Source organism: Eupeodes corollae, chromosome 3, assembly GCF_945859685.1.
Source record: "Eupeodes corollae chromosome 3, idEupCoro1.1, whole genome shotgun sequence".
In the NCBI taxonomy this organism is placed as follows: Eukaryota; Metazoa; Arthropoda; class Insecta; order Diptera; family Syrphidae; genus Eupeodes; species Eupeodes corollae.
In genome coordinates, this window is record NC_079149.1 from 43,616,027 (window position 1) to 43,641,671 (window position 25,645).

Consider the following 25,645-nt stretch of genomic DNA (forward strand, 5'->3'; position numbering starts at 1 on the left):
CGCGGTGAAAAATATTTTTGTAATGCTTTAATTAAATCATTGTAGTTGCACTCCGATGGACTTTTAGGTTGCACAAGTGATTTGAGTATTTTATATGTTGTTTTGCTGATCAAACTTAACAAAACCAAAGCTTTTTTAGAATCATCATCTCCATTATTTGAAGACGTTCTTTATACGTTTAAAATCCTCACGAGGCTCGAACTCTTCCAATTTACCCATAATTTAACTATGAGACAATGTGTGACTGTACTTGTTTTTGTTTCTTTGTTTTGTTTCCTTGAATCTTTATTATTAAATCTATCGTGGTTACCAATCGAATGACCTTTTCCGATTTTAATGTTATAACAGTCTTCCTATAATTTGGTATAAAAAGAACATCACCAATTTTCGTCCAACCAAATAGCTTCTGATCCATTTTAGGAGATTCGACTGGAAGCCAAGTAATGCAAGTTTCTTACTTACAGAGAACCTGTTGTACCCGATCAAACGCCTTGGAATCGTACCACTTGAGTACGATTTTTAAACAACCAAGACAGTAATTTGTAAAAACTGCTAAATTTGTTGCAGAAGACCTACCACTCATAAACCCATGCTGATGCAGGGAAATGTGGTTTTGAACTAAACTATAAAGTTTAATTTTAAAAACTCAATAATTTGGGAATTAGCTGAAATTTAGAAATAGGTCTATAATTTTCCACAGATGCTTTATATCCAGATTAATGCAAATGAGTTATCAGATAATGTTTCCATGTATCTAAAAAAACTTATTGTTTGTTTCAAAACTAAAGGTGGAATATTGTCAGGTTCTGCAGAGAAACTGTTATCAAGCGACGATAAAGCATTTAATACATGAACTGTCGATTAAGAAAGTTCACCAACATTAATGTTAGAATTGAAACTAAGTGTTTCATTATTTATTTTAAGATATGCTATTCGGTTTCGGTCACGTCAAAATTGAAAAATGTCAGCCACTTCTGGATCTTGAATAGGCCTTGGTCTTATGCTTTTACGCGGATATGGTATAAAAAAGTGTGGGAGATTCTTGACAACTGTCAGTACAAAATATGCTGTCTCATCAGGAGATGAGGCACAGACAGCACATTATAACTTGTGCTTCCTTAAGAACTATTATGGCATATGTCAAATGACCAAATTTCAAAAAATGAATCATGTGATGTTTACCCACAATCACCTTTTATAGTTTGAAAATCTCTGTTTGGGCTTGAACTTTAAACAAGGTAAACTGGGCGTATACGTGTTCTTTTTTTAACTTTATTGTTCTTTTATTTAAAATTTGAAAACTAAGCAATTAGATAAAAAAAGCAATGTAAGCTGATATTATTGTGAAAAAGACGACGGTATACCATTTATAAAGAAAAACGATAACAGCTAAATGGCCTCCACGGCTACGGTTTCAGCACCATAAACCCTTTCATGGAATTTTAAATAACCAATTAGAACACTTTTGCGGCTGTATATGCGCGATTACATCACGTATTCCACCTTAAGTTCTTAAACCTATGGTGAACCCATATTATAAAACTTCACTGGACTCAAAAGCAAAATCCATAGGGTGTAAAATCACAAGATCTTAGTGAGGATTGTGATCATGCAACTATTTTTGTAAAACTTTGCTTTGTGACTGTAAAATGTTTTGTAGTAAATCTAAACGATTTGAATGCATGCTAAAAGCGTGTATCGTGTCATTTTAAGTAATGCCATATTTTTTACTTGTCAAATGTCAAAAGATGACAGTTTAATAACTAAAAGCCGTCCAAATATTAACCTATTCAAAATGAAACTTCTTATTTTATTTTCTTAGTTTTTCTTTCTTGTAGATAGTTTAATTCCCAGCCTCATTTCATCTCGTCTATTCTGGGTTTTGTATTAAAAATGTTGATGTTATTACAATGTTTTAAAACCGTTAGAAAATATGGATTTACTGTGCATCGTCTCATATACATATAGTCCAAAAAGTCTCCGTACAACATCTTTTTTTTTGTTGATTCTGATGTAAGTATTTATAATAACAATTTGTATATTAAAAACAAGAATTTTGAAAATCACAATCACAATTTTGTAAAATTTGGTAAAAAGGTGAAGGTGGAACCTACATTGGTTTCAATGTTATCACGTTGGTTTTAACATTTATTCTTTTCAAAAAATCATTTCATTTAGGCTGCTTTACGGAGACTTTTTGGACTAAGTTTAGCTATTTTATTCGAATTTTTCAATCAAATTAAAAAGCTTAAAACTTTTAATATCAATCTCAAATAAGACGTTGACATTTTAATCCTTTTTAAATTGTAATGCATGGCCTTTCCTGATTAAATCTTTGAAATGTAGGGTATTTATCAAAATTGTTGTCATACATAAATAGAATTTTGAAAGCTATTTTTGAATTGACAACTAGACCTGAAATGACGTTCTATAGTAATTCTTTGTTTCAAAACCTAGAATTTTTCATCTCATGACCAGCTGTTGTTCAAATGATTATTTCCCAAAATTCGCTTAGTTATAGTCTATTAAAGGCCAAGTCTTGTGACTTTTGTAAGCCTTTTTTTTGCTGCACACTTTCATTTGAAATATTTTGTTGACTTACGCGGACTAGCCAATTTTTCGTTAAACCGATCGACTATAACCATCCTGTACCACCTGTGAATGGATGGATTCATGACGATCGTAAAATGTATTATGCTTAAAAAAAGTTGCACTAAAAGAAGACGCAATTTTAGCCAAGAAAATAATCTAACGAACTTCTAAGAATGTCTTTTAATTTTTCCCTAATCTTACGTACTGCATAGAGATTAGTTTTTTAGCTGCACATTAAGAATTTGGAATAAGTTATGAAACTATGTTTTTTCTTCAATTTTAATATTCCAAACCTTAAGACCACCTTCATTTCAACTTATGTATATCCATTTCTGTTTGTTAACGTTGGCACTTTTGTATAACATGTAGAATTGAAAAAAATAATATTGAACATTAAAAACCGTTATCTTTAGATCTGATGACGTCAAATTTGACAAATTTAGTTTAAAAATATGGTCGTGACCATTGTCATAGTTTGGCATTTTTAATTACAAAAACCTTTTGATTTAAGAATTTTGTTACTAGTTTGATAATATTTTTTTAAATTTAATTTGTTTTTATGTAACTTTAAAAATTAAATATTCATGCATAAGTTTATACAAGTTTTTAATAAAATTATTTATGAATAATTATTGTTTTTTTCTTTTTTATCTTGAGTTTAAATAAGTGATTAAATCTAGGTTCTATATTTTGACCTTTAGTTCCGAAATGACTTTTATTAAAATCACTACCTTTTCTCAAAGCTTTATGCAACCACTTGTCTTTAATTTTACTAAAAAATATAGAAAAACATGTCTCGAAAATTTCATCTCACATTCGAGCTTTTTGCCAAATTGCTGACAAATTAAGTAAATTCAGAAACCTTAAAATTGAGAAAGATTTAACTCCATGGTTAGGTTATGCTTGAACTCAGTACCTTCATACCATCACCCAGTCGTCATATCCCATACACATTATACTTAAAAAGATTTTAATATGTACATACATTTGCAATTTCCTAATGGATTTTTCAACTTTTTCTGTTTATTTTTGTTGTTGTTGTTGTTGTATTTGGTTTTTATTTCCTTTTTGAATTTATTTTTATAGTACTAAAGTATAATCCTCTTTTTTCTTATAATCCTTATACTTCTATTTCTATTTCCATTTGCAGAGTGATGCAAAAATGGTTTTCGATGTGTGTCAAAGGATGCATGACACGGAACCATTCTCAGAGGAATTATTGGCTGCTATGAAACGATTATGGCAGGACACTGGTGTTCAAGAGTGCTTCTCACGTAGCAACGAATATCAACTAAATGATTCCGCTAAATAGTAAGTGCTATATTTTTAAGACATTTTTTTTCTAGTTTTATATTTTTTTCTTTAAATAAAATTTAATTTGTAAGTCTAACAGAGAGAGAGATAGAAAGAGAAAAGAAAATAATGGAAACCCATTTAACTGCTTTGGGGATTAAGCATTTAGAAAATAAGAGAAAAAACCCCATAAGTGGAGTTTTTATTCCTTTGATTTTGAAAAGAAAATGCATTGCAAAAAGAAATAAAGACAAAAATGATTCTTCCTCATTTGAAAAATTAGATTTTACTAAATTTAATTATTTTGCTAGATTTGTATTTATTAATAAATGGGAAATGTGTATATTTCAAAAGGTGTACTTAAAGTTCTTCAATCTTTTGTTTTAATGACATCAAAGAGACTTAATTGACTGACATTGATAAATAATCAAATTAAAAGCATCTCTACCTACGTGAAAATATCCACTAGGTATATTTACACTCATTTTCAAAACAGATTAAAACAACATTACCTATACGTATAAGGTATACCTATAGATTATAAGTACTCTTGGAAAAGTGTTTATGCGCTTAAGATGATTGAAATGTTAATTTGAGTATAATTGATAAGTATACAGTGATGTTGTAAAAAAATTGATAAATTTTTTGTCTATCTTTGGGTCATGCTATTTTTATAATGAAAATATTGCATATCACTATTAATTAATGACTAATTAACAGATAGCTATTAAGCAATAATTTAATTTTTTAACTTTTACCAAGGCATAAAGATTTTAAGTATGCCATTCTGAAATACTCAAAAAAGACAGAAATTTTAATTGCAAACAAAATTTTAAGATTTTACAAAATTAGTTATGTCTTATTAATGGAAAATTATTGAGTAATAACCAAATTGGTCCCTTGCTTACCTATTTATATGAACTAAATAAAGTGATCAAAAGAACATAGAAACAAATACGACTTAACTTAATGGGTGTAGATACATAATTCAGTTTTTAACAAATTGACAAAAAGCCCCACAAAATCATTAAAACTTAAAAACTGATAAAGATGATTATTATTAATTAAAGACAATCATTTTAAAATATAGTATTAGTAGATGTTTCGTCACGGTGATGTAAGATTTAATAGGCAGGATGGACAGAAAACAAAAACATATTTATTTATTCAACAATCAAAGTTCTCTTATAGACTAATAGATAACAATATTTCAATATAACTGCAATAATACATACAAAAATAAAAATAGTATATAAATTTATACAAATGTCAAGTGGATCTAAGTACATTTAAAACATATATTTTAAAAGTATCTCTAAGCAAATTCGAAAAAAAGTGCCATATAGTACAAACTCAATTTGCTTCTCTAATGCAACGAGAAATAGGTTCATTACGACCTTAGTTAGGTCTATGAAATTGATCGTAAAAAAGAATATTATCTTTGGAATTATAACTAGGAACATGAATAGAAATAAGTGCAAGAAGTTGAGCACATTTAATATGATTACTAAGTATATCTCTAATAAACATTATCGCAAAGTATGCACGCCGATTTGCAAAACTCTGCATACTAAATAAGAGACATCTAGTTTCATGTGCATCTGTGAATTACTAGCTATTTCTTTTGATGAACCCTAAAATTTAGTTGGATTTATTTATCATATAGTTACTATGAGAAAGAAAAATAAGCTTAGTATCAAGGATGACACCTAAATCTTTCTTTTGGGCTACACGATCCAATATAGAACTATCAATTTGATACCTGTAAAAGATTGGAGAAATCGGACGAAAGCAAGACATAACTTGACATTTTTAAATATTATGATATAAGGAGTTTATTATTTATTACACCAATCTGCAAATTTATTTAAGTCATCATTTAATAAATTTAAGGTCGTCCGCAAAAAGAAGACACTGAGAATTTTGAAAAATGTTGGTAATATCGTTTACAAAAAGCAGGAACATTGAATAGCCTAAGTGGCTACCCTCAGGGGCAAAGGGGACCCGAGTTGAGGCAGGCTTCTACCTGTGCTAATATCGTCGCGTACTCTTCAAAAGTAAGAGTGTAATGTCCAATTATCCGCTTTAAGTGGTATTTCATGGATTTTACCCCGGCTTCTCAAATAACTTGGCAGATATTTTGCTGATTGGTCTATAATTTCTTGTTTAGATCCAGATTTAAAAATTGGTGTAATGTAAGACAGTTTCCAATATTATAAAAATTCACCTTTCAAGAGCGATAGTTTAAAAATATAAAATATTCAATATAAAACGTGAACGAAGTTCCCAAAACAATTAAATAACTTACATATTTGAAACTGTCTACATAATAAGTTTCTTGTCGGTTTTGTTTTAAAATTTACTTCGATTGTTGAACAAAATTTTAAGCCTTAGTGTAGAAAAAAATCTACAATTTCTTAAAGGGTGAAACCTAAACACGCTCCAGCTGCGGCTTCGTCTGCGTTTTGTTGGGTCTCCTTCGAGGTTGCTTTAAATGACATTTCCAATATGACATTTTTAAAATGACACTTCTGTCATTAGCAGCTGTTATTTTGTTCTCTGCTTTACGTTGGGAATGCTTAGAGGTTGCTTTAAATGACACTTCCAATATGACATTTCTATAATGGCACTTCTGTCATTAGCAGCTGTTATTTTTTCTCAAAAAAAAAAACATGAGTTTTGAAAAAATTAAACTTATCGCGGAAGTAGCTTACTTTGCCTAAAATAACCAATGTGAATCCCTCCAAAATTGTACCTATTTTGTTTGTTGACTTTTTAACAGCTGTTGAGCTGTCAGACAAAGCAAATGTGCAGCAAATTTTAACTAGAGCTTGCGTTTGGAGTCACATTACGTAACATTACGTTCTTTTCCTTACGATTGTCAAATGAAACGTGAGGTCGAACCTTCATTGTGATGGCATTCATTGAACTCCTATGACTGAACTCGTAAACGTCAGACAAAGCCGAAGCTGAAGCGTGTTTGTGTTTCTGCCATAAGTGTTTTCAAAGTTTTACATAATTTTTATCCTAGTTGATTAAAATAAGTAAGTGCACATAAATAACAAAATTTTAGAAAAGTTTTAGAACAATTTTCCGAACAGCTCTGTACTTTTATTCAGCAACATGATTATGATATTTTCTGAGAAATGATATCTTCATTGATGTGAATTATGTTTTCTTGTCAAATGACATCAATGACTGAATGAATAGAATGATAATAATCATCAAATGCAAATATACACTCACTATTCAAGATCTTTGCTTTTATTGTTTCAAATGTGTTATTGTTTCTCTCTAAGCCTCAAATGGAAAATCTTAAAGCACGATGATTTTAATGATGATGATATTTATTTAATAATTTTAATTGTGAATTTGTTTCTAATTTCTAATATCCTAGTTTTTCTATAGAAAATGATATGTTTTTTTTTTAATGAAAACAATATTAAATTGTCTTTGTTTTAATTGAAACAAGTATACGCCTAGAAAAACCACACGCAAGAAGAAAGTAAAGCTCATGAGTCCTTGAGATATCTTCTTTTGTTTAAATTATATTTGTTAGGAGTCTAGTCTACATCCAATTGTTTGGATGCATTTAATAATTTTTAATCAGAAATATCGACTGGAATTCAATTTTAATCATGTCAATAAAATGAGACTAGTTTACTTTATATTCCGCACTAATGACTCAAAATGAAATAACGCGTAGATTACTATCCTAAGGTAGATGTCAATTTGGCCTACTAACTTTCTATTTAAAATCTAAATCTGTCTCAAACAAAAACAAAATACCAACTTTATAGATACTCCTACATACATTATTATCGTTTACACATCCAGACTACAAATAAACTTTTATTATTAGAATGCAATATAAAGGGTATGACAATTATGAGCTTCTTTTTAAAATGCAATAAAATAAACAAAGTTTAAATGTTTCTATCTGTTATGGTTTTTTTAGGAAGAACGAACGTTCACATTAATTGATCAACAAGGTTAAATGCCATGAAATTATACTATTCTAAGGTTTTTAACAGCGCAAGTTCGAACCTGACTTTAAAAATCAACGTTTTTAGGTTGTAAACCTTCTGTTAGTCCTTGACTAACTCAAAGTTACGTCTGTCGATGGTGACGTTTTGACCTAGACGTCGGTGTTATATGTCCTTTCTTGACAACAACATGTACTTTGTTTTGCCCTCATTAACCATTAAACCCATTTTTGCCGCCTCTGCCTCAATACTCACAAAAGCCCCATTGACATCACGCTGAGTTCTTCCGATTATGTCAATGTCATCAGCATATTCTAGTAATTGCACAGACTTTTGAAAGATTCTAGATCTAGTGTTGACGTGTGAGCTCTGCACTATTCTTTCAAGTACGACGTTAAAAAAATCGCATGACAGCGCATCACTTTTTCTTAAACCTTTTTTTGACATCGAAAGGTTTTGTTAAGTTGTTTCCAACCTTTATGGAGCAGCGTGAATTCTCCATGGTCATCCTGCACAAACGGACGAGTTTGGCAGGGATGCCAAAACTAGACATGGCTCTATACAGCTCGTCCCTGTATATGCTGTTGTATGCGGCCTTGAAATTGATGAAAAGATGGTCTGTGTCGATTTGGTGTTCTTGGGTTTTTTCCAGGATCTGCCGTAATGTGAATAAATGATCGACTGTGGATTTTCCTGGTCTAAAACTGCACTGACAAGGACCTATCAGGTTGTCGACGATGGGCTTTATACGTTCTCAAATTACGGCAGAGAAGATTTTGTAGGCGATGTTAAGTAGACTGATTCCTCTATAGTTGGTGCAGTTTAGAGGGTCTTTTTTATTCAAGATAAGGATAGGGCAAACAATACTGAGGTTCCATTCATCGGGCATGCTTTCTTTCGACCATATCTTACAGATAAGTTTGTGCATGCTCTTAACCAACTTATCTCCAGCTGCTTTAAAGAGCTCGGCATTCAACCCATCCGCTACATCGGATTTTTTAGACCTCCGCTTAGATATGGCAATCTTTATTTCGTCTAAGTTGGTAGGACAGCATTGTTGGCGTCGTCATGTTGAATGGATCATCCTGCCTGACAGCAAAATACGGTTCGTCTTCGCCGTTATATAGTCTGCAGAAGTGGTCCTTCCATATCCTCAGCATGTACTGCTGTTTGTCTTTGCAGCCTTCAATTCTATGTTTATGTACTTGTGAATTTCGTTTCACCTGTTCATAAAACTTTCGAACTTCATTCCTGCTGTTAAACCTGATTTCAAAATATACCTTTTTTAGTTGTAAACCTTCTCTTCCAAATCTTTAATTCCTTTTTTTCGATATACATATGTCTCAAAAATGTTCAGAATCTTCCTTATTTTTGAAATAAAACGCATTAGTTGCTATACATAAACCTTAAAAGAATGCTTAAGCATTTATGCTAAAACTGTTATATAAAAATAATGTTGAAAACGGGCATTTTTAAGTTTGATCACATATTGGTAAAGCCGAAAATTATATTCAGAGTCAGTGCTAAAAATTATCTCTAAAACGAACTGTTCAAAAGCAAGTATTTTACTTCAAAGTTTTTAAAAAGTTCAGATAGATTCGAAATCATGTTAAGGAACATGTTATGTTTCAACTTAAAAACCTTAAAAAACCCATTTTTAGTCGTCTTAATTATTTTTAAGTGTGATGTAATAAAAAAATTAAAATGTATAGGCGAAATTCAAAACATCTTTTATCTTTATCCTTTAAAAAAGTATTGTTTTGTTTGTAACTTTAATTTCCGAACACTTTGGTGATATTTTCGGGCTGTAGCCCACGGATTGCTTGAATGATTTTGTCCTTAAATGCTTGAATCATTTCGGGTTGGTATAAAATCAGTCTTTTAAGGTTATCCCAAGAAAAGTCTGAATCACCAATAAAACGTTTTGGGAATTTGGTGTGAAAATAATCGATTGTAGCATCAGCTGTATGGCATTGAGCCCAAAGCTACTTGAACCAGAGATTGTCCAAATATATATCTTCAATTTCAGTAAAAAAGAAGTCAATTAACATGGCTCTGTAACGTCCGTAGTTGACCGAACTGTTTTCTTAGTCTCATTTAAAAAAATGTTCAATGAAACTACAACTCCACAATCCATATCAGCCTGCCATACTTTGTAGATGCTTTGGCTGCTTGGCAATGCCAATAACGTGAAGGCTTTTCCATGTGGTAGTTTTTGTTTTTTAAAGTAGCCATGAATTCGTCAGAAAAGATATTTTTTAACCCAAATTCATTGTAAAATAAAATATCTTTCATCAGGCTAGTGCGTGAAATTGAGTTGCTGAAATTGGCGAGTTGATGTTCCTAAATTGAGCCCTATTGGTTTAAGCGGCCACATTCTCTTCTGTACTACTCGCACGTCAAAGATCATGAGTGTTGTCCATTAGACTACCAGTCTCCAATTTTTTAGATAAACTGGCTTACATCAGGCGCAATGGGTGTTTCGTTTTAAACTAAACATCTTTTCAAAAAATGCTCTGTTTAGGCTACCGGCCACTTACTTTAGAAATAAGTTTTTAATATGTCCCAAAGTTGGCACTTTAGACTTATTTTGATCAGCAGAAAGAGAGGTTGGCTGCATGCATCTTAAGTTTCTTAGTTACAACCAAAAATAGCAAAAATCACGCATTAGGAATGTGGAAAATTAGACATTACTTAGTCACAATCTGAAATAGTAAAAGTAACTAAACTTTGCTTTGCACTATTTCTACTAAGGCAAAACGTACGCATTATAAAAATGTAATTGCTTAGCTATGTTTCAAATTTATCCTTGCTTGGGGCTTGTTTTATTAAAAAGTTGTCTGCCTATAATTGTTACTTAAGCTTAATTAACGTGTTTTGCTTATTAGCATGGATATTCAATGCTTGGCATTTCCATCGAGGAAAGTGAACATCTCGAAATTATGGTATGCGTTTTACCAACCACATGATCGTACTTTTATGTTCAGAGATTCGTTCTAAAACCGTACTACAAGAATGTTGAACACTTATTTGTTGAATATTTTAAAAAACTTCCTTTACCCGTCATTGAAATGTTGAGAAATTGAAACCTAAAAACTTAATTTCAAACCCTTTCTTTTTAACTTTATATTTCCTCGTTTTTTTTTTTAATGGGTATCAAAAACTCCTTGAATAAGTCCTCATTATAAAAACATATGAAATACAAAAATCCAAACTTTAAGTAACACAAATAAAAAATCATTCCACAACTAAGTAGTATATTATTTTATAATTTTTATTTACACATCTTAATTTTTCTTTTAACATTAACAATACATACATATGTACATACATAAAACAGAATAGATAATAATTTTAGCTTAGATTAAAGGCAATAACTTTGTCACTTATATGAGTTCTAAATTAAGATCTCTTTAAGTTTGTTTTAGCAGTAAATCACCGTAAATTAAACGCATACAGTTAAAGACTACTTAAAATTAAACTAGACGCATCAGCTTTAAGCCAATTTAAGTACAAATAGTTTGCGGCCACTGTTCAATTTACGACGCACGCAATTATTCCATTTAGCACCAGATATCTTTTTTTTTAACATAATAATACCATCTTATCTATACGAAATATACATTTATATACATATACAAAAAGATACATAAAAAAATACTTAATTGAAATACAAATAAATAAAACGACTGACGAAGACTATGGTAGCGTCGGACGGGGGCGGCTCGGCAACGGCAACGGCAGTGGCGACGACATGTCTATCACTCATTCCAAGCTGTCGTCGTTGCTGAAAATGCGTCGAAATTGTACCCTTTTCGCAAATTCAGTTTAAGTGTAGGGTGTTTTTTTTTTGTGTGTATTATTTTTCTGTTTTTGTCTCGAGGCATTATACATATAGGACGTTCATAGATACATGTACTGTACACATATAGATTAGTCACTATTCCTCCCTTAGTGTCAATTTAAAATTCAACGGTGACTCTGGGATGTACGTTGAGTTCACTTTATAGACCAATTCGCCGGAATTGTATTCCACTTTGTACTTCCGGAATATCTAAACCAGAAAAATAAAAAAACAACAATTGTCGTCATTTGTGTTTTTATTTTGAAACTATAGAAGAAGATAGAGCTCCTCTGGTGGGGGAAATATGTACCTTGGCTAAAATGGTATTTAATTCAATTTCAGCAAATCTCCGACCAACGCACATTCGTCGTCCAAATCCAAAGGGCAAACTCACAAATGGATGAATTTTCTGACCAGCATGTGGACATGTAACGCCTTCATATAGACACGAAAAATTGAAAAACAAATTGGAATTAACTCAGAGAAATATAAGAAAAGGGAGTATTTCCAAATGGGGATGAATGATTGAAGGGTTGTTAAAGAGACAGAATAGAAAATATAGGTACTCACTTGGTTGAATTTGCTTCATCCAACGTTCGGGCATGAAACGTTTTGGCTCTGGAAAATATGTTGTATCGTTGGACACAACTAGATGTGGAAAAATCACATGAGTCTACAGAAAAACGAAGGAAAATTCACATCAATTTTAATATGATTAAATATACATACACACAAAATGCACAGTTATACTCGTATGGAGAGAAAATGAGAACATTTCTAAGCTTAAAAAAAATACGAAACGAGGGTTGGAGAGTGGCTTTTCGCTTCGAATGCTTCATGAAATGAAAAACCTCCCCTTTTTTATCTATAAGTGTGGGGATGGTTTTCCATGGGTGGTTTTGTTTAGTCGAAGTCTTATGCTTTTTATTTTGATGGCAAAGCTTTCATTTATTTTTCACTGACTGACTGACAACGAAATTACCTTTTTTTTATTAAAATTGAAGCCTTAAATCCTTTTTCGTTTTTTTATTTATATCAACTTAATGTCCATAGATATCTAGGTTATTGGCTAGTTACTTCTTTTTCGTGTCTATAAGTAAAATTGTGGGTACCTATATTTGTTCAACTCATGTGAAAGTAATTGATGAAGTGACGCGACACAGAAAAAAAACAACAACAAGAAAATTCCCATCTAGACGAAATATACCTTTAGGTTAACGAGAAGCGTCTTTTGTGTCCTTTTTGCGCATTCAAAAAATGGTAAATTTACCTTAAAAAGCTATAGAAGTCGGTATGTTTTGTAGTACGAAGCACGTATAAGTTTATCTGAGGATTTTGAAAAGGTAAAATTGAGTGCAATTTGTTTGAAGAGGTAAACTTTATTTTTTTTGGGAACTGATTCAGATTTATATCAAAAGAGAGGATTTCTTTTATTTATTTTTTTTTTGACAAAAATTTACTGAAACTGACTGTAAAAGCTTTTAAGCGATAATATTTCTGAGTATAAGTTCTTATTGATAGTTAAGTGAAAGGTGTCATTATTTTGAATGCAGTCGTTGCAGTAAATTAAGTTAAGTTTTTTTTTTGTTGAAGTAGCATCGGCAGCAGTAAAACTTTTTGAAGGTTATTCGTCAGGGTAGCTTCCTTTAACTAGAAATTTTCCAATTTAATTTTACAATTTGAGATGAAAACAAAAATTCAAAGAACGGAATAACCATTGGATGCATACTCCGATAGTTGAAGGTTTCAAATTTTAAAGAAATTTTGAAGTGACTAAGAAGTTAAAGGCTTTAACAAAAATCATTTACAGGCAATTTCCTTACAAAATATTATATATTATTATATTTTTAAAAAGACTTTAAAGAACTTAAAAAGTATCGAAACTTAAAATTAAAGTAAAACAAAAAAACAAATCATCATTTTTGTAATCAGTTAAAATTTCACAAAAAACTTCTAAAAGTATGCAATCTTTATGGAAGTTTAAGCTTTTTTCTGTGAAATAACGTTTTTGACATCTGGTAAATATTTGAGAAAAATCGAATCGAATTTTTTTTTACAAAAAATAAATTATTCAATAAAAAAAAACATTACTAAAAGTTGGTAAAAAATGATTTTCGACTCAAATATCTTTTTAAAAATTAAAGATATTAGCTTTAAACTAATTCCATTTTACAGAAAATATTATGTTCGAAATTTTGCAATTTTTTATTAAAATCCGACAGTCAGTTGCTCTTCAAAAAAAATAAAATCTACCAAAAATAGTACGGAAAATGGGTAAAAATTGTTGTTCGATTCTCAATATCTCAATATCTTATGAACATTTTGTTAAAGTTTTAAACAAGACAAATCGACCAACGTGACGGACGGAATGGGAAGTTATGAGTGTGGGTCGCATCCCAGCTTCTTTTTAACTTCTCATAGTATAAGTTATTATAATGGGTCAGATTTGTCAAATTGAAAATTTTGACATTTCTCGACGTTTCAAGGTCCCTAGAGTCGAAATAAAAGATTTTTAGAAAGATGTATGTATGTACTTTCGTACCTTCTTACGTTCGCTACCGTTTTTTTCGTCGTCAAGAACCAAAAGAGATATCGCCTGCAAATAAGTTTTTCTATGAATCAAAAAACTGTACAAAAAATGTGTCACCTCGAAAATTTAACGAATACAAAATGATTTTATCTCCAAAACAATTTTGTGCAACGAAAAATAACGTTTTTAATATCTGGTAAAATTTTGAGAAAAATTAAACTGACATTACTCAAAGTTGGTAAAAATTGAATTTCGACTCAAATATCTTTTTAATTTTTTGAGATACTGGCTTAAAACTACTGTTATCTTTTAAAAAATATTGCTGTCAAAAATCTAATTGACAGTTAAAGACCTAAAATAAAAAACCATTCTAACACTTGGTAAAAATTTTCTTTCTATTTAAATGGCTTTTTAAAAATTGAAAATATTGAATTCAAACTTTTTTTATTTCACAGAAAATATGTTTTCGATACCCAACAGTCCGTTTTTTCATAAAAAAATAAAATCTACAAAAAATAGTACGCAAATTTGGTAAAAGTTGGTGTTCGGTTTCTGATTTCTTTCAAATTAATATCATTCATCCCATTTGTAAAAATTGAAGAAATGCTACTAAAATTGGAAAACTTTGTTTTCGACTACAAATCCATTTAACAAAACTAGATTTTTTAACTTAACTATTTCTGGATATGAAAAATATTGTTGGTGGTTATTTTAAAATTTGTTAGAATAATTCAACTGACAACTTTTCTAACCCAACACGGGAAGCTATAAACTTTTAAGCAAGACAAATCGACAGACGGAATAGGAAGTTATCAGTGTGGGTCGCATCTCAGCCTCTCTTCAAATTTTTTATTAATTTTTTTTAATATGGATTTTGTTGAAATTCTTTTATGCGCAACTTAATGTTATTTTCTGTAAAACAAAATGTATTTCAAGTCGATATCTCTAGTTGTTTATGAGATTTTTTAAACGAAAAAAGGGACCTTAAACTTATGGACTAACAAATGTACCGTGGGCTTAGACTCTTGAGACGTCGAAAAATGTGAAAGAATCTGATCGAATATAAATTGAAATGATCTCATTTGAGTCCAAAAGTCAGTTAAATTTCTTTAACACGATTCATAACTAAGATTTTTGAAAATCACCCCGTACCAAAAATATAAAAATTCATTACATCATTGAAATAAGATATTTTGTGACTTTTTTTGCTGCAATGGAACTTCTGTTATAAATAATATAAAACGTAAATATTATATGTTTTTTATACCTGATATTTTATTTATTTTCGAACAACCTTCCTGCTTATTTTTGTTAAGAGTCATGACCATGAATTTAAAACTTACGAATTTGTTGGAGCGTGGACACAGATTGCATTATGTATTGTTTTAATTAAAAATATCGAATGCACATAAACATATGCACAAATATACAAATAAACCATGAAATACAACAACTATACCATCCTTGGTAAAACAATATATCACAGACAGGATCTACTTTTTATTGATGGTGAATATCTAAAGTCGTCCTTTTCTCAGGAGATACTCCTGTTTGTTTTTGTTTTATTGTTCTCTGTGAGAATTTGTACTTCTTTTCTACCTATTTAATTCATCTGAGGTTTGAGCTGTACACTTTCGAGGTTAAAACATTCTTTCAACAATTTTCATCCCACTTTTTCTATAAATAAATAAATATATAAGAAATAAATAACAATCCCCTGAAGAAAAAGGAAATTCCAATAAAGATAAAAAAACAAACTGAATAAAAAAGAGAAAAAAAAGAAACGATGGTCGATAAAAGAAAAAATTGTAAGGACAAAAGACAGGATTTATTTTTTAATTTTGTATTGTTCATGCAGGAAGATAACTCGTAAGCAAAGCATTTCAAGCGAATTAATAATAAATTATTTTATTGTCACAGTGCGCTAGTGAACGATCGTGGAGCGTCCGTCATGGAGGACTTTGTTCCTTATGATGGTGACATAAAAGCAATTTTCTAATGTTTAATCTTTTTTCTATTTTTTCAAAAATGTCCTTCACCACTCTGAGGGTAGGATTCCGGAGAGCAACTAAATGTTGTCACTAAAATTTGTATTGTTTTTATGTTTTTTATTATTGTTTTGATTTATTATGTTTAAATCAAAGTCATTTGATATCTGAAGCTGCTTATTTTATGACGAGAACCAGGCACTTTTTGTGGTGACAGTTTTTGTTAAAGAGCAGCATCACATTCACATTTTACTCAAAAGCAAGGCAGTTTCTAAAAGTCAACTTTTTGCTTGTCTTGTTTTAAATAGGATAATACTTTTTATATTTGACAGAAAGTCTAAAAAACATTAAACTTGATCATAAATTGTGCCGTGACAGAAGCCAGAATGAAATCACTCGTATTTCTTTGAATTGGCGGTTAAGCTTTTTTGATGGTGTTGTGATTTTTCTCGTAATTTGTTTTATTTCAAATCTCGTCGCGACTATTATAGATCTTTTTTTTTTTGTTGATTCTGTTAACTGTTTTAATTTTTCGCTTTAGTCGAATGACAAAACATTTTATTCATAGAGTTACTTGAGCTATTTTTTCAATGAATTATTCGCAGTTTATAGTTTTGCATTTCATGCTTCATTGACCTAAAAGCTTGAATGCTTTCCATCTAAAACTTAAATAAGTTTCATGAATCTCCAAGGCCAACAAAAGATTCAGACTTACTCGTATCGTAGATAGCTTATGTTACTATTGTTAAAGGATGCCAATAAAATAAGAAGAAGAAGTGCGTAAGTAGGTGTACTACAAAACCAAAATGTTTAGTGAAAAGCACAGCATACTTTTGTGGTTGATTTTAACATTATTAAATATTTTCAACTTTTTGATATGGTTAAATATTTCTTTAAACAAAATATTTGCTAACCATTTCTTTTAATTAAATTAATACTTTGTTATATTTTTGTGAACCGAACTATTGAAAATCAACATTTAAATTGGAATATGAATGTGATCTTCAAATGTTGTGTCAATTGTTAAAAACTATGGTTTTCGTATAAATATACTTTCATATACTATTTTATAGATATCGTTTTCAAATAAGGTTTTAAAAAGAGGCTAGGTTACGACCCACACTGATAACTTCCCATCCCGTCTGTCGATTTGTCTTGCTTAAAAGTTTGTAGGTTTTTGTGTTGGGTTAAAAAAGTTGTCAGTTGAATTATTTTTAAACATTTTTAAATTACAAACAATGTTTTTTATATAAAGAAATAGTCTAGTTTGAAAATCTCGTTTAGTTAAATAGATTTTTAGTCGAAAACAAATTTTTACCAATTTAAGTAGCATTTCTTAAATTTTTACAAATTAGATGAATGAAATTAATTTGAGAGATATCAAGAAACGAACATCAATTTTTACCAAATTTGTGTACTATTTTTTGTAGATTTTATTTTTGTATGCAAAATCGAACCGTAGGATTTTTATAAAAAAAAACTGCTGAATATCGAAAACAATATTTTCTATGAAATAAAAAAAGTTTGAAGAAAATATCTAAATTTTTAAAAAGATGTTTGAGAAAATCAATCTATCCCAACTTTTGTTAATTCTTTTTTTAGGTTTTTAATTTTTTTTTGTTAAAAAAAACTGTCAATTCGATTTTCCTCAACTTTTTTCAGAATGTTGGAAACAATATTTCTTATAAGATAAAAAAAGTTTGGAGTCTTAATCTTAAGTTTTTGAAAAGGTTATTTAGTCTAAATTCAGTTGTTACCAACTTTGAGTAATGTTTTTTGTACGTTTTTATTTTTTTATAAAAAAAACTGTCAATTAGATGTCAAAAACATTATTCTTCGTTGCACAAAATTGTTTTGTAGATGAAATCATATTTTAGTCGTAAAATTTTCAGGTTTTTAGATTTATAAAAAAAAGGTTAATTGGAGTTTTTCCAAAAATATACTTGCTATTCAAGTTTCTAGCATTATTAGTTCATGAGATATTAATTTAAGGTTAACCAAATTGTTCACCTTTTTTTTAAACTGCTATGGTAAAAAAACCACATACGCAATTTTCTTGAGAGCCCTTTCTGCATATTCCTGCATTATAATCCAAATTTATTTTAAGTCGATATCTCTTTTGGTTCTTGGTCTATGGACGACGAAAAAAACCTAGCGAACGTACGTACACACGCACGCACATACTTCTTTCAAATCTTTTGTTTTGACTCTAGGGACCTTGCGACGTCGAGAAATTTCAAAATGTTCAATTCTACAAGTCGGAAAAAGGGGTATTTTTTAGTATCAGGACAATTTTTTTCAAAGACAAATGTACGCCACATCAAATCTTTCAATTTCGGCAAAAGAAACATTAATAATAGCTCGGTCTACTGCTTTTTCGAAGGGTTAAAATACAATATCACCACCATTTGCGATTGAACGAGTTGCATTTTTGTTTTAACTGACCTTTGCAAGCCTTAAATCTTTATCCAAGCACTATATAATGAGTTCGTGCCATGACTTAATAAAAAAATCGATGGAGAAACTACGGTAAACAGCTGCAACATTCTCAAGTGTTCTTGATCGACGCGCACAGTTTCTTCAGTATACTACTAACTTAATAATAGAGTGGTTTTGTTTTTGTTCAAAAAGTGTGTTATTCAAAATAAAAGCTTAAATATTTCAATTGTCTTAAATTGTGTGTCACACCTTAGCCCCAACACTTGAAATGTAACTCGAAAGCCCAAAATTGTTCAGGTAAGATTATATTTTTGACGTGGCAACTCTTCTCAAGCGACAAAAATATTGTTTAACTGCATTCGAAATATCGATATGATCAGAAAATAAACCAACTGACGAATTTTGGTTGTTTTTCACACGTTCATTTTTAGCTTTAAACTATGGCTTACTAAGGCTTCAGTAATATGCAACAAAAATAGTAAATAGTAACAATAACAAAACTTTGTTGGATAGTTTGAAAAGTTAGTATTCATAAAAACTTAAGAACTCTTTTGAAAACTACCAATTTTCCAGGATTGCTTGCAAAAAAACAACAAAACTTAATATTCTTTGTATGGAACTATTGAACATGTTAAATTCAGTTATAAATCTCTACTTTTCTCTGTTATCTTCATCGTAAGAATGTTATTTTCAAGTGTTGTACTTAGGCGTATACGTTCTTTAATTTTATTGAGTTTTTTTAAAATATAAATCCGTCATTTTAAAGTCGTAAATCAGTTTCATGTATATTGACACTTAGAAAAAAGGATTTTATTTTTTATTTCAGGATTTCCTTTAAAGTCGTTACCTACCTTTTTTTAAATTCTAAAACAATCATTTAATCTTATTTCAAATTCAATGAAATCCCATCATTATCAGAAGAAGATTGACGAAAATTAATAGCTTTGTCACCATCAGTTAAAAGAAAACAAAAAAATCCTGAATTAATGTTGATACATATATTTCTTTTCGATTAATCAGAAAGTTCTTTGTTTTTCCTTCTTTATTTTTAAAAGAAATTTAGAAACAAGTTAAGGAAAAGTAGTAATTAATCGACTTTAAGAAATTGCTTTTTCATTTAAAAAAGAATTATTTTGAAACCTCACTAATCTTGAGTTGATATAATTTTTCCTTTCCGACGAACTCATTTATCCATAGAATGGGAAAAGATTTAATTTAAAATTGGTTTCTTTTTTATTTCTTGTGTCACAAGTTTTTCTCTTTTTTTTATTACAATTGAAAACTTCTAACTTGACACTCAAACTACTATCAAGAATCTGTAATCGAAGCAATAAATCTGAAAATCCTTATTTTCTTAAGAATCCCACATGCTTCCTACCATCTACTTTTAGTGGTTCTATACTGAAAATAATTTCCTCTTCTTCTAAAGGTCATAAGATGTGTAAAATTGTCGATGGTTTTTCCTTTATTTGACACACATTTATTTTTTGTCTGTGTCTGTGTATCTGTCTGTTAGTAGATGTCAAACCAATATTGAAACGAAAAACTAATAATAAACGAAAAATGAAGATTTTTACAATAACTTTTTCATATATGAGAAAATTGCAACCTATTCGAATGGGATTTAATGCAATCCTTGACTACTGATCCTCCAGCAAAGCTTGGTAGGAGCTTACTATAATACTATACATAGAAACTTAATAGACCTATACATGCTAGAGAGACGAGAGAAGATTAAATTCAACTCACCCCCTTCGGAACTTGATATCCTCCAATGACCGCATCCGATTGAAGACTCCTTCCATTGGCAATAACCACAGGGTACATTCTATAAAAAATCCCATAGAAAGGAAACACACAAAAAAATAAATATCATCATTATTTTTTTTTTTAAGTCTCCTTCGTCCTACGTGAAACTCCTCCTTACATTGTGTTTTGGACATTTTATACGAACCTTAGAGTCTCCTTAATGCATGCCCGCAAATATGGCATCCGCTCTAAGACGTTTTGATTTATTTCCGCCTCCCGATTGGGAAATATTGACTTCAACTCTTCGAAAAGCAGCTCTTGTTTATCGGGATTCTTACTCAACTGATAGATTGTCGAAGAAGCTGCCACCGAAGTCTATAAAGAGAGAGAGACATAAACATATAGAATCATCGTAATTTCAAAAATGAAAACTCAAAAAACCCCCACCGTATCGACTCCAACTAAAAATAAATCCAACGCAAGAATGGCGGCCAATTTGTGATTGCCGGTTTTATTAACAATTCGTTCGACAATTGAAATATCAGCCTCGTCCCGAACATCCGTTCGGCTGTGTGCCCTGTCCATGGTCAAGCTGATGTTCTTCATGCAGATTCTAAGTGGGTGGGCAAAGAACGAAAGGAAATCATTGATGATTATGGCCAAACATTTCATTTCATTTCACTTCGATTTCGAATATAAAAATGAAAATGAAAATGACTTGAAGAAAATTTGTGTGTCTATATATACTCGTATACTTACTCTGTAAAACTGTCAAGAGCCGAAACGAAGGAACGATACGCTTTGGTCGGATAGAAACGCCAAATTGGCATTCGCAACTCAAGTTCGGGTACTGCCCAGAAGAACGTATTGATTGCATTGATTATTTTTTTGGAATCCTCATTTCCATCGGGGGATAAACATCCGAGGCGAGTGTCCAATGAAACTCGACCGACAGCTTTATGTAGATTCAAAAAAGAAATAATTTTTATTTGGTAGGATTTTTGAGGTTGATCAAAGTATGAATTGCAGTTTTGATTGCGATTCAACTTAATTTTATCTTTTTGGTTTTGGTTTTTATTAAAAAAAAAGTCAGAAAAAAATATTTGATTACATTCAAGTGCCCATTTGTAAAGTTCGTGTAGGAAATTTCCGGGTAGTTCGTCATTTTCATTGCGCATCTCATGGATTCTGTTTTTGGAGAAATATATGTATATTTATGTATAGAATTTTGTTAATTAAACAAAATTTTCGAATGAGTAAATTCACCACACCACACACGTACATAAGTGGATGTGGGTGGTGGGTTAACTATGTACAATGTACCTTGTCATGAATTCTGACGCAATTTCATTAAGTGGAGGAATGTACTTTTTTGCTGTGTTGGGCTGTAGCAGGATGTGCTGTACTTCCTGACGAAAAGTTTCCCATGATTTTCCATGACTGATTTTTGTTGTGTTTTAAATTTAAACATTTGGCAAAGAAATTGAAAAGTTTCGTAATTTAAAAAAGTAGATGAATTTTTGTTCTTATATTTATATTTATTTTTATTTTTACATACACTCCAATTAAACCAGCAACGTCGCCAAAAAAATCTCTACGCAATTGTCCTTTGTAGTGCTTCAAGGATGGCATTGATGGTCTATAAAGAGAAGAAAACAAAAAAAATATGTTTACTTTACTTGTTGAATTTATCAGAAACATGTGTGTATGTATGTGCTTAAGATAAAGTATCTAAAGGTAATTTTATTTAGTATTTGTTTTGCAGACAAAAAAAGATATTATTGTGCTTTCGGATGAGAAAATGGTGCATCCATATAAGAGCAACAAATTATTATGTCCACCCAATGACAAAAAGTTAAATAATACAATGGAGATAAATGAAAAAATCAATCATTTCAATTTATTTCAAGAGTTTTCCATCCTGAAAGCGTGTAGACAACATGGTGAATGATGCTTTCTTTATGAAAGCTGCTTTGCAGCGTCAATAGTTCCTTCAAGTTTCTAAAAAACTGCATCGCGTCAAAATACTACAACTGCACCACTTTTTCAGAATACAAATTTTTATAAAATTATTTTCAATGATTGGTATACAAGAAATTAAATTTCTTTATAAGTTGCTGTTCTTTTCCCTGAATTGGGAAAGAAATATTTCATGTTGTTCACTTTTAACTTGCGACTTATAAAAACTATATGGCAAGTATTGCATTTGTAGAAAATTTCAAACTCGAGATTTTAATCAATCATTATATTACAATAGTCGAACAAAATGGGTCCTGGTTTCGCCCGTCTGTCTTTCTGTCCTCGCGCTTAGAGCCCAAACCATTTGATATATTAATTTCAAATTTAGAAATTAAGGTTTAGGCCTATAGATAACAGTAGTCCCCATACATTTTTTGGCCAAAAATAGCAAATTCTCAAAAACAAACCGATAGATTTTTTAAATGTTCACTAACATTTTTATTCTTAATTTAGATTCTTCAAATATAAAATAAATAAATGTAACCAATTTGTATTAAAATATTTTTATCTTTAAGTTCCACAAAGCCGGCAGAGTCGCGAACACGTCGATACATTCAAATATAAGTGTTTTCAACTTCAGTTTCACTCGAGGAGGTCTTTACTCTTCAAATTTCAAAATAAAAGAACAAACATTGTGTATACAATGATTTTCTTAAATAATATTGCACAAACTCGAAATATTATCCCTAGACGCTAAAAAATATTGTGCAATATCAAAAGACCGACCGTTTTAATCTTAAAATCAAGCATCACAAAAAAACTATTTTTACAAAAGTCATTTTTTTGTACGCGTGGTTTTCAATATGGCAATCCTTCGTTCGATACAAGTCTTTTTGACAGCTGTCTATTGATTTATGCTCAGTTTGGTTGCCATTTCATTTTCTTTTTCCGCGAGCAATCAATTTTTTGAAGAAAGGGCTTTTGTTCTAAGATAAAATTGATTGAAGTCTTGTAAGATATTTTTTTAAGTCACTGGTCCGAAATCATTTTTAAAACGTACATTATGAAAATAAAGTTCAATTCTAAATGTAAGGATAAAAGATCAAAGTTTACGTGTTACAAGTACTAACTATTAATATTAAAGGTTGACAATTTTGCTGAATTATTTTTTGACTTTTCCAATAAATTCTAAGCAAGGGAGTACAAAAAATAGAACACACACCACTAGGGCTCAAATCCGCAATATTATCACTTATTCTTTTTTATATTACGTACAACCTCTACAACTACTGCTTTCGTGTCACTTCATAACTAAGATCCAAAACGCACAGGAGCCTGACTGTAAACAATACATGAATAGCAATTTCTTGTACCTGTTCGTATGTTTTTTTTTTTTTTGTTTAACTTTAAAGAACAAATTAAACTGAACGTAATAACTCCATGTTTGCGCTGAAAACTTGTAGGAAAGAAGAAATGTGATTGGATTCTAGTAAGTACCTAACATTTTTTCATTATCATCATAAACATTTCCTTATCTATCTACCTGCATAAAGCTGAGTACGCCAATGAACTAGAGACCTACCTAACTAGTAACTGCACAACCAATAGGCGATCGGTTTACAATTTAAACATACATGTTTTGCCTCTTTCTTATCTTCAGATAATTTATTTTCCATCCTGGTTCTTCTAATATAAAATTAAAATAAAGCTATCCAAAGGAAAAAGCTTTGAACGAACTAGTTAAACAAACAATTGTTTTCTTTAAGTATACTTAGAAGTATCTTTCATTTTCGGGATGAGTTGTGTCTTGGAATGAAACTAGCTTACCGACAAAAAATGGTGTGTATTCGATAAGTTCATTCAAATACACAAACCATTTCCCTTACAATAATAATTTCCGAGTATTTATTATTTTTATTATAATGAAAGGTTAAGTTTTATCAACAAATTATAAATTAATATTCAATAAAATACAATTCGCATGGTTCACAGAAAATTCTCTTTGTTTTGACACCTTATTTGCTAAAGTTAGTTCCATATGAGAACCGAAATAATATATATAATGATGATTCTTCCAGACTTAATTTCTATTCAATCATTCAACAACTCAACTACATAACAAAAATATTTGTAAGATAAAATGGAAAATTTGTATATATACAAAAATTACTTTAAATAAAACCGGTCTAACGATTTTCAAACAAAAAAATTGAAAAATGTAGGTTTTTCATCAAATCAAATGACATTTATATCTTTGAACACAAACTTATTTCACAGGTATATTTTTTAATCTTATATTGGTACTTTTTTAAAAAGACTCTTTTTATAGAGAAGCAAGTTTTTATTTTATTTTATCATACTTCTTTACTTTAAAGAAAATATTTTTATTTTATTTGAAATAAGAAAGTCAAATGAGCTTTAAATTCTTTTTATTATTTTATATCAATTAAATTCTCATAAAAAAAACAATGAACTAGTTCTTTAATCAGAACGAAATAATAATAATAATTTTACACTTTCTCTACGCATCTTTATTTGTTGAAAAAGCTTTATCATGGAATTTAAATTATGGTCAAAATTATTCAAAAAATGTTATTAAGTGCTGCAAGTACTTGTGGCAAGTACTCTTAAAAAGATAAAGTGTATCTTCATATATGTAAATTTATATTTTAATGCTTGATTTTCTCGAAACAAAAATGCCCCACAAAAATACCGCAAAGTCGTTAAAAAACAATAAAAATATACATAAATCCATTATTTTACCTTAATTGCGGTAAATGCGGTTTTAACAGAAGATATTTCAAGAATTTTGCATTTTTAAATATCTACATATTTTTTGAATTATTGTACAAATAAAACACGGCTACTTCTGAGAGTCAAAGCGAACTCAAACCGAACCATTAAACGGGCATTAATCGATGTTATCAATGTTTATTGTTTTGAATTTTTCATATGTATCTGCATAATTAGACCATTTCATATAAAATGGAGTGTGATGGTCCAACTTGACTTGCGTCAAAGAACAGTTAATCGCTTCTTTAACGACGTGTTTGACGTTGTTGGTATCAGCTTAGCAGTAGCTAACCTGTACACTTACCTATCCTACCAAGTGATTGAAAGTTTATGTTTGTGACAATGTCAATGTCAAATTAATAAGCCCCTGCAGAGAACCGAATGCTTAGTTTTTCTGTGTTTTTCTTCTCTTTTACATTTGTCAATTTATTACCTGTCAGGTTGAGTCACAGAAAAAAAAAGCTCTAACTTA

At 30.2% G+C, this 25,645-nt stretch overlaps 2 protein-coding genes across 8 annotated transcripts in view; one reads left to right on the forward strand and one right to left on the reverse strand.

The window, feature by feature from the left end:
• The window catches only part of LOC129952267 (G protein alpha o subunit), a 213,206-nt gene that overhangs the window by 120,669 nt on the left and 66,892 nt on the right, over positions 1-25,645 (forward strand). For all 6 annotated transcript variants that reach the window (XM_056064773.1, XM_056064778.1, XM_056064772.1 and 3 more), the window contains exon 5: positions 3,743-3,903. In XM_056064773.1, coding sequence (XP_055920748.1) covers positions 3,743-3,903 — 161 coding nt within the window. The remainder of the gene's footprint in view (positions 1-3,742; positions 3,904-25,645) is intronic.
• Positions 11,448-25,645, reverse strand: part of LOC129952265 (probable cytochrome P450 49a1) — a 56,254-nt gene continuing 42,056 nt past the window's right edge. For both annotated transcript variants that reach the window (XM_056064770.1, XM_056064771.1), the window contains exons 5-14: positions 21,980-22,060; positions 21,745-21,861; positions 21,533-21,609; positions 21,181-21,376; positions 20,869-21,034; positions 20,627-20,796; positions 20,422-20,500; positions 12,286-12,388; positions 12,026-12,150; positions 11,448-11,925 (exon numbers count right to left, since the gene is read on the reverse strand). In XM_056064770.1, coding sequence (XP_055920745.1) covers positions 11,812-11,925; positions 12,026-12,150; positions 12,286-12,388; positions 20,422-20,500; positions 20,627-20,796; positions 20,869-21,034; positions 21,181-21,376; positions 21,533-21,609; positions 21,745-21,861; positions 21,980-22,060 — 1,228 coding nt within the window. In that variant the 3' untranslated portion in view covers positions 11,448-11,811. The remainder of the gene's footprint in view (positions 11,926-12,025; positions 12,151-12,285; positions 12,389-20,421; positions 20,501-20,626; positions 20,797-20,868; positions 21,035-21,180; positions 21,377-21,532; positions 21,610-21,744; positions 21,862-21,979; positions 22,061-25,645) is intronic.